The sequence below is a fragment of the Sminthopsis crassicaudata genome, chromosome 6 (assembly GCF_048593235.1).
Source record: "Sminthopsis crassicaudata isolate SCR6 chromosome 6, ASM4859323v1, whole genome shotgun sequence".
Taxonomy (NCBI): Eukaryota; Metazoa; Chordata; class Mammalia; order Dasyuromorphia; family Dasyuridae; genus Sminthopsis; species Sminthopsis crassicaudata.
In genome coordinates, this window is record NC_133622.1 from 159,620,446 (window position 1) to 159,631,895 (window position 11,450).

At 32.8% G+C, this 11,450-nt stretch overlaps 1 protein-coding gene across 1 annotated transcript; it reads right to left on the reverse strand.

Moving 5' to 3' along the window:
• Nucleotides 1-5,370: 5,370 nt before the first annotated feature.
• LOC141547043 (C-X-C motif chemokine 13-like) lies at nucleotides 5,371-11,153 on the reverse strand. Its single transcript, XM_074275352.1, has 4 exons — nucleotides 10,978-11,153; nucleotides 9,631-9,760; nucleotides 7,284-7,364; nucleotides 5,371-6,952 (listed from the first exon to the last, which is right to left on the reverse strand). The coding sequence occupies exons 1-4, from the start codon at nucleotides 11,042-11,044 to the stop codon at nucleotides 6,895-6,897; spliced, it is 336 nt and encodes a 111-aa protein (XP_074131453.1). The 5' UTR covers nucleotides 11,045-11,153; the 3' UTR covers nucleotides 5,371-6,894.
• Nucleotides 11,154-11,450: the final 297 nt, after the last annotated feature.

The window sequence follows — 11,450 nt, forward strand, 5'->3', positions numbered from 1 at the left end:
TGTATTCATTGTATGAGTAAAACTCCCATAAGTGATTGTTTTCTTAATTTCTAATGATTGATTTTAACACCAGGATGTCTTTAAACTGAAAAGAAAAATGATGACTGACCACTTTTGGAAAAATCTTTGTATATAATAAGTATTAAAGGTATAGGAATCTCTTTCAAATCTATTTGAATATTCACTTTCCTAAATATAAAAACTTCAGATATGTTTTAAAACAGAATATTTTGAATATGTTTTAAAAACTGTTTGTTAGATATGTTTTAGTAATTGTTTATAAGGTCTGAAATTGATTTGAGGTTTCCATATATAGAATTGTTCTAATAAATTGTCAAGAATCCTTTAAATCATGATTTTTTTTGAAAATGAAAAGACACAGAAGAAATGCAAGTTGTTCATCACCTTTACAAACCAATTTAAACTACTCTACCTGGAGGTGTTTATATATGTACATTGGGAAAATATATGTATTTACACTGGAAAAAGAGAAGGGAAATACTGGTACCCAGAATGCCCAGAAATAGAACCCCTTCTTAAACCACATAAGAGGTCAATAAATATTCAACGAAAATTTTAAAGCATTAACTTGATTTTAGAAAAAAAGAAAAAAAAACCATGGCTCAGTGAAATAACATCATTTTATATAAGTAATATATTTTTGTGGTTTTACAAATAAAAACTAAAAATCCAGTAGCTTACCTGTCCAAAGAGATATATGGACAATGAATTTAGAATCTAGTATTCTCTGTTAATCTGTAGAAATTCCTGATTGTCTTAAGTAAATAGCCTAAGATCACTTTCCCTCTTTCCTTCAATACAAGTAGCCATACTTCATACAAAGTAGTTGGATATAGGCTCATTGAAAACAATAGGTCTCTATAGTAACAAAATCTTAAAGAGTTTAGCTTCAGAAGGATTATTCCAATTTATTGAAATTCATACATTAACTAGACTGTCTAGCCAAAGTATTTCAGTATTTGCAAGATAGTTAAATGTTAAAAAAATTTTAGTAATAAATTTGTATCTTGATTTCAAAATTTTTCTTATATAGATTTAAAAAATGTTTGCTCTCTGTCTGAAATATTAGGAGAAATAAAGTCTATTTTTACAAAGTCAAATCTTAATGGATCTATTTTAATATTCTTATTCTAAAAGAAATTTACATGATAATTTTAGTAGATATTTTTTAAAAATATCAAGCTGTACATAATATATTTGCAGTTTCATGTGCAATCATCTTTTTTATTATACAATGTTTTGGAACTGCTTGTTTTATTTCATAATTTTTAAAAATATTACTTAAAATTTAAAAAAAGGAAAAAAGGTGCTTTCCTTTTATTTTCCGTTTCACATACAGGATTCAGATACAAAGAAGAAATGATACATGATACATGATACATGAAGACAGAAACTCTTTAAATTTTCAGATGACTTAGTTTAATTAGATGTTTTCCCTATAATTCTTGTGTTTATGAGGCTAACTCCTTAAGGACTGAACCACATGAAATGATCACCCAAATGATCATCATTAGGTTTTATAAGACTATTAAGTACACTGTCTGATTTGTAGCAGGTTTAAGCAGCATTAACGTGTCATTAGAGAATCTAGAAAATGGATTTACTTGCAGAAATCTCTGCAGATCTGCACTAGAAACAAACCCATTCCAGTTACTGTTAAGTAACAACCATCTCCAGTCATCCTGATCTGTATTTGATCAGTGGGCCCAGATGGTTCTGGAGGAGAAAGTGAGGCAGGTGACCTTGCACATCCCTTCCTTACTGAAATCCAATTTACTTGGACGTCATGATATCACTTCCCTCAATGTCATGGTTCTCTTTGAAAATGAAGGATTAAAAAAAGACAATAACAAATGGCCCAGGTAAGGACATTTAAGTTAGAACGCATATTTCTCAGTTTAAGTCGATTATACTGGACAATTTGTAGATGATATTCAAGGATGGTTGCTTTTAACTCAGACATTCAAAGGGAGAGGATGATTCCTCCCAAAGCCCCAGACAAGGATTCATCTTGACAGAAAAGGAGACATTCTTATTTCTTTTCACTCTCACTTATATTTTTGTTTTTCTTGTAATTAATCCATATTGTGTAGTTTTCTATGGCCAATCCTTGCTGACACAGTGCTCCTACTTACCATGCTACCCCAAGAATACATTTTCCCACCCTAAAGATGTTTAGCCCTTTCTCCCTAATTTATCTCTTAAGTCATTCATGGCCAGTGAGAAAACTATAGTCTCAGTAAGGTTACAAAAACACTAGTGGCTAGCCAAGACTAAGAAAAGGACCAAACAAATCAGTGTGATCATCCCCCTCACTCTATCCCACATTTCTCACTGGCTCCAAAGAACTGTATTGTACTTTTATGTGATACTTTCAAGAAAATAACAAAAGAGAATTGTGGGAAAACATAAAATTATAGATTGTAGCTATGAAGATAATATGTATATCTTTTTGTTGTTTGTTTTTGGATCATTTAGTTATGTCTCACTCTCTATGACCCCAGGTGGGATTTTTCTGGCAAAAAATATTGGAGTGGTTTGCCATTCTCTAGCTCATTTTTCAGATGAGTCTGAGATGAAGTGACTTGCCCAGAGTCACACAGCTAGGAAGTGCTTGAGGTCAGATTTGAACTCAGGAAGATAAGTCTTGTTAATTTCAGATTGGGTGCTTTATTTACTGAACCACTTAGCTGCCCATCTATTTATCTACATTCTCTTAGATGAAAAATTGCAGCAATACACAGTTATTATAAGAAAAAAAAGGATAAATATATATATGCATATATATACACATATACATATACATCAAATACATATATATTTGTATATATATATACATATACACACATATATATTAAAATATATAAAACATAATATATAATATATATATTAAAACACACACACATATATTTTTTATTTTTATTTTTTTATATTTTATTTTATTTTGTTTTTAATTTTTAAAATAGTTTTTATTTATCAGATATATGCATGGGTAATTTTACAACATTGACAATTGCCAAATCTTTTGTTCTAATTTTTCCCCTCCTCCCCTCTCCAGATGGCAGGTTGATCAATACATGTTAAATATGCTAGAGTATAAATTAAATACAATATATGTATACATGTCCAAACAGTTACTTTGATGTAAAAAAAAGAATCAGACTTTGAAATAGTGTACAATTAGCCTGTGAAGGAAATAAAAAATGCAGGCGGACAAAAATATAGGGACTGGGAATGCTGTGTTCACGGTCATCTCCTAGAGTTCTTTCGCTGGGTGTAGCTGGTTCAGTTCATTACTGCTCTATTGGAACTGATTTGGTTCATCTCATTGCTGAAGAGGGCCACGTCCATCAGAATTGATCATCATATAGTATTGTTGTTGAAGTGTACAATGATCTCCTGGTCCTACTCATTTCACTCATGTAAGTCTCTCCAGGCCTTTCTGAAATCTCCTGCTGGTTATTTCTTACAGAGCAATAATATTCCATAACATTCATATACCACAATTTATTCAGCCATTCTCCAATTGATGGGCATCCACTTAGTTTCCAGTTTCTGGCCACCACAAAAAGAGCTGCCACAAACATTTTGGCACATACAGGTCCCTTTCCCTTCTTTAATATTTCTTTGGGATATAAGCCCAGTAGTAACATGGCTGGGTCAAAGGGTATGCACAGTTGGATAACTTTTTGAGCATAGTTCCAAATTATTCTCCAGAATGGCTGGATGTATTCACAGTTCCACCAACAATGTATCAGTGTCCTTGTTTTCCCACATCCCCTCCAACATTGCGCATTATCTTTCCCTGTCATTCTAGCCAATCTGACAAGTGTGGAGTGGTATCTCAGAGTTGTCTTAATTTTCATTTCTCTGATTAATAATGACTTGGAGCATCTTTTCATATGGCTAGAAATAGTTTCAATTTCTTCATCTGAGAATATCCTTTGACCATTTGTCAATTGAAGAATGACTTGATTTCTTACAAATTAGAGTCAATTCTCTATATATTTTGGAAATGAGGCCTTTATTGGAATCTTTGACTGTAAAAATGTTTTCCCAGTTTGTTGTTTCCCTTCTAATCTTATCTGCATTAGTTTTGTTTGTACAAAAACTTTTCAATTTGATATAATCAAAGTTTTCTCTTTTGTGGTCAATCAATGTCTCTAGTTCTTTTTTGGACAAAAATTCATTCCTCCTCCACAGGTCTGAGAGGTAAACTATCCTATGTTCTTCTAATTTATTTATAATCTCATTCTTTATGCCTATGTCATGAATTCATTTTGACCTGATCTTGGTGTATGGTGTTATTGTGGGTCAATGCCTAGTTTCTGCCACATTAATTTCCAATTTTCCCAGCAATTTTTGTCATATATATATAATTTTTTCATAGTGTTTTCTCTTTTTTCCAAATACATATATAAAGACAATTTTAACATTCATTTTTCCAAGATTTTGAGTTCCAGGTTTTCCTTTCTTCCTCCACTCCCTCTTCCTAAAATAGCAAGCAATTTGATAGGGGTTGTATATGGGCAGTCATGTAAAACGTACTTCTATATTAGTCACAGTTGTGAAAGAAGAAACAGATCAAAAATAAAAAATTATTTTAAAAATCAGGATCATTCTTGAGGGAAGAAATGAATGAACAAGAAGATAGTAGGAAAGAAGTAGCAGGCTGGAGCAGCTTAGGATTGGAGTAGGTAAAGATTCATTAGGGAGCAGTTGTGATAAAAGGAAAATATGGGAGAGGTGGCACTGAAATAATATCAAAGACACTGAATTCCATTCTTTGGCATAGATAAACAATATAATTGATAGAATACTGAATCTTGAATCAGGAGATCTTGAATCAAATCATATTTTAGGTGCTTACTAGATAGTTGACCCTTACAATTTTTTTCTTTTTTTAATTGAAGCTTTTTATTTTCAAAATATATGCAAGAATTTTTCAACATTTGACTCTTGCAAAACCTTGTGTTCCAATTTTTTTCCCTTCTCCCCTCATTCCTTCCCCTAGTCAAATTATCCAATATACGTTAAACATTGTCCCTTACAATTTAAAGATGAGGGAGTTCACTTATTCAAGATATATTCAGGGAGTAACCATCAAAGGTGGGATTTCACCCTAAGCCATTTTAACTTCTCTTTGCCTCAGTTTCCTCAACTGGAATTTGCCAGAAGCAATTTTATTTATTTTAATTTCAGTTTAATATCTAAATGTTTCTCGTTTAAAGAGAGAAATGACCAAAATGCCATAGTCTTCTCTTGTCCCTCTCCTCCATGCCATTGGACATGTCTCTATCCCAAGGCAATTTGATAGAATATTTATAGGAATGAACAAGCAAAATGACATTCTGTGATAGAACTTTATTGTTGTTGCAGGTGAATTCTTTAAAAAATTAATATTGTAATTAATTGTAATTATAAAAAAATTGCCTACTTCTCAGAATTATTTTGAAAAGAAATGAGATAATATAAAGTGTTTTGCAAATATTAAAGCACTATAAAAATGGCAGTTATATATTCTTGTTCCTGAAATGTGTCAAAATTGAAACCTTTTTAAATGATGAGATATTAAAGAGACAGTGGAAAGAATCTATAGTGCTTAACTATGACTTCCTCTGTCCTCATGTTCAATATAAACTCTTCCTATTGACATACTAGCCTAACAAGACAGTGGAAAAATGTTTAATTTTTAAAACTAAGAAGTTCTTACAAAGAATGCTGCCCTTGACCATTTCCATATATTTTAGATTGTCTGAAACATAAAAATAAGGCACAATATTAAAAAATGTGACAGCTGTGATTTTCATTATGAAGAAATAGAACTTCTCCCATAAACACAGCCATGGTCTTTGAATGACTATTAGGGAAGAAGGAATCTGTTACAAATAAGTAAAACAGCTGTTTGTATTTATTGAAGAACAGTACACGAGTGATACACTTTAGGAAAATACATTTATGTTCAAAATTGTTTACTTTTTGAAACATAACACATTCCAGAAGGCAAGAGATCTGTAAAGCAAGCTTAGCTATAAATAATCCTGATTGCTTTGGGTTTGATTCTTGGTGTTTCTTTGAAACATGTTAGATATAGGATTGGAAAAGACCATCTGGGGCTATCTCATCCAATTTCTTACCATTTAGAGATGCGTGAATTGACTTGTTTTTCAGGCTTGGTGACTTATTTAAGTTTACACAGGGAGTAACCATCAAAGGTGGGATTTTACCTTAAGTATGTTTTGCCACAACTTCTGGCCTACTGTCAATGTCAGCAGCAAAACACAGACCAACATTTGGCTTTCCTTTGTTACAGCTTATTAAGGTGTAAGGAATCTTTAGGGTCACCAACTCCTAATTTTTTTCCTGAATGTGTGCCCAAAAGGTTTACTTGCACATGACTCTATCCAGATATTCCATTTGAAATTATGTGAATTCCTGGGCAGCTTTCTCTCCTAGTTATTTTAGAAATCTGCAGGTGGAGAAAAAAATCCCTTGCTTCCCTTCCTAATTCATGAGAGCTGCTCCAATGTGAGTTATGTCCAAGCTACCCTTTCATTTAGAGGAAAGTCTTAATGTGAGAATTGGATTAGCCTTATTTCCAAGATTAGTTGAAATTGGATATAGCCCTGATATGAAAGAACCTTTAAATATTTCTGATAAGTTTATTTATTAATGTTAACCAAGGATATAGAGATCAAGCACTTGGGTATATATCCTTAGAGAAAAGCTAATATGTTACTGGATTGGTACAGAAAGATCATTTTGGCCATTTGTTTCTAGAAAGGAAGAGACTAAAAAGAGCACTTAAATCAGAACAAAAACAATTAATAAAAGAAATGAGGATTCACAACAGGAAGGCAAGCCCAGATGATCTTATTTGGAATCTTGGCGTTGTCTCTGAATATTCAGATTTGGTGCAGTAGACTTGTTTCTAGGGAGCAAATGAATTGATACTAATTAATAAATACATATACAGCTAAATAATATCTTTTAACAATTCTCTTTTCCCACTAGAAATAAAACAATACAAAAGAAGTGAAACTTAAAGCCACCAGTCTTACTCAATAGACTGATGTAATATGTGAGATCCTTTTTAAGCACAAAAGAATATAAATTGGGATAACTAATCATGAAAAGCTGATAAACCTAAGTATATATTTTCTAGCCTTCATCCTATGCAATCAATGTGGGAAATGGAATTTTTAAATTCTCAAGGAACAATGTTCTTTGTCTAAAAGCACATGATAATTCAATTGGCCTACCTTTTTAAATGTTTTAAGATAAGATTTAACCACTTGCTCTTTGGATCCATACATATTTTCTTCCCAGATTTCAATGTGACTCTGTAAGGAAAAACAACAACAAAACAAATTCTCAAAGTATTGCTTTTCAATCCTAAATGTCACACTTATATCAAATGACAATTTGGTGAGGATGAAATGATGAAATTGGGTGATGGGTTATACTATTAGTATGAATTATGTCTGATAATTAGGAGCAAATTATGAAAAAAAAGATACCTTCTATGAATTTTTTATGAAACAGTAGCGGGGTTAGAGGGTCTGTCCACTATAGAACCTAAGTTCTATAAGAGATCTATTGTACATCCAGTTACTGACTTAGCATTGTTCTCTACATATGTATACAAAAAGCCAATATTTTTCTTTTATTAATATGGCAATCGAGGAGAAAGTAGCCTAAAAGGACTAAGATTTTCAGAGATATGGAGGTCATCCCTCTTTAAATAACATAAAGAGACCACTGTTATGATTGTACATAGTGTTTATAGAATCTCAGAACATTAGGCTTAAAGTAGATCTTGGAGACCACCTGGTCCAACTTGTTCATTTCAGACATTTTCTTTCTTTCTTTCTTTCTTTCTTTCTTTCTTTCTTTCTTTCTTTCTTTCTTTCTTTCTTTCTTTCTTTCTTTCTTTCTTTCTTTCTTTCTTTCTTTCTTTCTTTCTTTCTTTCTTTCTTTCTTTCTTTCTTTCTTTCTTTCTTTCTTTCTTTCTTTCTTTCTTTCTTCCTTCCTTCCTTCCTTCCTTCCTTCCTTCCTTCCTTCCTTCCCTTCCTTCCTTCCTTCCTTCCTTCCTTCCTCCCTTCTTTCTTTCCTCCCTTCCTCCCTTCCTCCCTTCCTCCCTTCCTCCCTTCCTCCCTTCCTCCTTTCCTCCTTTCCTCCTTTCCTCCTTTTCCTCCTTTCCTCCTTTCCTCCTTTCCTCCTTTCCTCCTTTCCTCCTTTCCTCCTTTCCTCCTTTCCTCCTTTCCTCCTTTCCTCCTTTCCTCCTTTCCTCCTTTCTTTCTTTCTTTCTTTCTTTCTTTCTTTCTTTCTTTCTTTCTTTCTTTCTTTCTTTCTTTCTTTCTTTCTTTCTTTCTTTCTTTCTTTCTTTCTTTCTTTCTTTCTTTCTTTCTTTCTTTCTTTCTTTCTTTCTTTCTTTCTTTCTTTCTTTCTTTCTTTCTTTCTTACTTTCTTTCTTTCTTTCTCGACAATTGGGATTAAGTGACTTTCCCAGGATCACACAGCTAGGAAATATTAAGTATCTGAGACTGGATTTGAACTCAGGTCCTCCTAACTTCAAGGCTGGTGCTCTACTCACTAACTTATTCATTTTCCAAGTGACATAGATTTAGAGATTCTAGGAATGTCAAAGGTCATGTTGCCTATTTCCTTCACTGTATAGATAAGGATGCTAAAATAAACCCGTAGCAGAGCCTACACTTAAAGCCTTTCCATGTTGGTCGAATTGGTCAATGCTCTCTTGGTAGAGTGGCCTCTAAACTATGCTTTGGCATCTGAATAGAAGCTTATTGGAGAATAATATTGTTCTTCAGTATTTGGATCTATGATCACATTGATATGGTTATTAACTCCTGAAGTTGATCATTAATCATTTATTAGGTTGCTTATATGTACCAAGGAGTATAATGAGCACAGAACAGAGATTCACCTCTGCTTTCTCATCCTATGCAATTCGTCTTTGGGTATAACCCTCAATTACTTGTCTCTTAGAGGGAAAAATATTAAACTGATACATTTCAGAATCATTAGTGTTCTGTTAAAACAGACCTTTGGAAGCAAAGGAGAAATCATTAGAATGGGACTTCTAAATGTTTGAGGGATGTGTGTGTGTATGTGTGTGTATGTGTGTGTGTGTGTGTGAAAAGAACATTATTAAAGATGTAAAATAAAATATATGAGATTACAAAATCAATATTGAATTGCAATTATTAAAACATTTTCAACAAATACATTTCCAGATCCCTGGTTTAGACCTTTGATACATAGAACCATTGCCCTATGAGATCCTGAGTGAAATTCTCAACTATTAATAAAAATGCTGCTTTCTATTACTTTGGATAGTAGCAGACAGCAAGTTTCAACAGAAACTCAGAGAATCATTTAACAAACAGCAGAAGATAACAGGGATTCACTTTCTACATAGAAAATAGTGAGAAACAAATCTCCAGTACCTGAGGTAGATTAACAGAAGGTAAATAATTTACGAAAAGCCTTTGTGTCTTGAAAGACATGCAAAAGAAGCTTGGATTCACCTCATTATATTTAATGGAGTTAGAAGAAGGGAAGGTGATTTTCTTACTTAGTACTTACATGATTTCTGAATTCCGGCAACCACTACTAGGTGGTGAAATAGATAGTGTCTTAATCACTGACACAGGGACGCCTTCCGACATTTTCAGGCACCTGCACTTGTGGTTAGCATCATTGGTTTCTAGAATACCTGAGGCCACAGAAAAACCCAAAGCAGCATCACCCAGTTTATTCTGATAGTTATAGGTTCTGAAGTACATGCCAAAGGATTGAATGACATCCTGAACAGCTCAAACATTTGAAATATTAAGTTCTTGCTTCTGACTCCATTTCTTCTTTTTAAATTTTTTAAATTTTAAAATATTTATTTTTCATATATTTAAAATTATTTAAAATATTATTTTAAAATAAATGAGTCAAACCTAGTCAGATTGCTTCAAGACTCACTAAAAAAATGAGAAGAAAAAAAACCCATATCTTTTGTTAATTCCCTAGACTAACTGCTTCCATCTTTAAGCATTATAATTAAAAAGTTCTTATCACAAAATACGCTTAAACAATGAGATTTTTAGGACTTAAATTCTTGATATGGTATATAGTATTATATAACTTCCCTAGGAAAGCTTCATGAATCTATACTTCAGACTTATTATCATAGAATAGGATTTAAAGTCCCTAACTTTGTGAAGTTCTAGACTAATTTTTCCTTGTTCCCTTTTTCTTACTTTGTTGACAGTATTACATGTGTTCTGCAATGAATCAGATGAGCCTGAGTAAATCAGATGAACTAAACCTGAGTAAGTACAGGATGTAATTCAAAACATTCCATCTGAACTGTTATCAAGGATGCCCTGCAACAGTCAGTTTCAACTCAATGTGTTTAAATTTTCAATTGCTACTTATAACAAATTATACATAATAGATTTTCAGTTTTATGTGAAATTATCTTTTTTTATTATACCAATGTTATCAAAGTACTTGATTTATTCCTAAAAATAAAATAAATTAAAAAAAATTCATTTACTGATGCCATAATTGTTTCAAAATCCCAGCGATTCATGTTGATAAATGATGACTTTCTGATCTCTTTCCCTGTTTGGCTTTCTGAAATATCTACCTTTGAGGAAAATACACTGAACTCTGAGAGAAGCTGGTTCATTTTAATCTTAACTGTTAAGTTTTAGTAGTAGTAGATTTGCAGTTTCATGTGCAGTTTAAATCGTCTTTTTTATTCTACTATCCTCTGGAAATGCTTGTTTTGTTCCATAAATTAAAAATAAAATAAATTAGTCTTAAGTGAATATTATCTATCTAGCAGGGAAAGTGACTTGATTCTATACCCCTCTTCCCCAGCCCATTTGATTTTTTTAAAGGGATACCCAGAAAAGCACAAGTGAAAGTTCTTACCTTGCACTGAAAAGATACTGATAGCTATCATCAGAACTAGGACCATGGAGGCAATAGTGGATTTCATTCTGGCTTGACCAGGGAGAGGAGGAGGAGTAGTAGGAGGAGTAAGAGTCAGGCTGAATTCACAATCTGGATCTGCATCTGGATCTGAATTTCATCTGTGCTCTTTTCAGAACCAGAGCCTCCTATTTATTTACACTAATGAGGATCCTCCCACTGCCCATGTCTCCAGTGGGCCAGCTGTGTCATCAATCCTTGAAGCCTAAAAATGTTATTGCTGAGCTTGCTTTTCCAAAGTATTCATCACACACTCCCTGCCTTTGCTGCACATCATTGTAGCATAAGTTTCTATTACTGTTTAATGTTGTTATTATTATTATTTTAGAAATATGGGTTATGGACTCTTGAAGAGAGAAGGAAATGCTTAGCAAAAAAGGGGCTTGACAACAGAGAGCTACTGAGAAATTCCA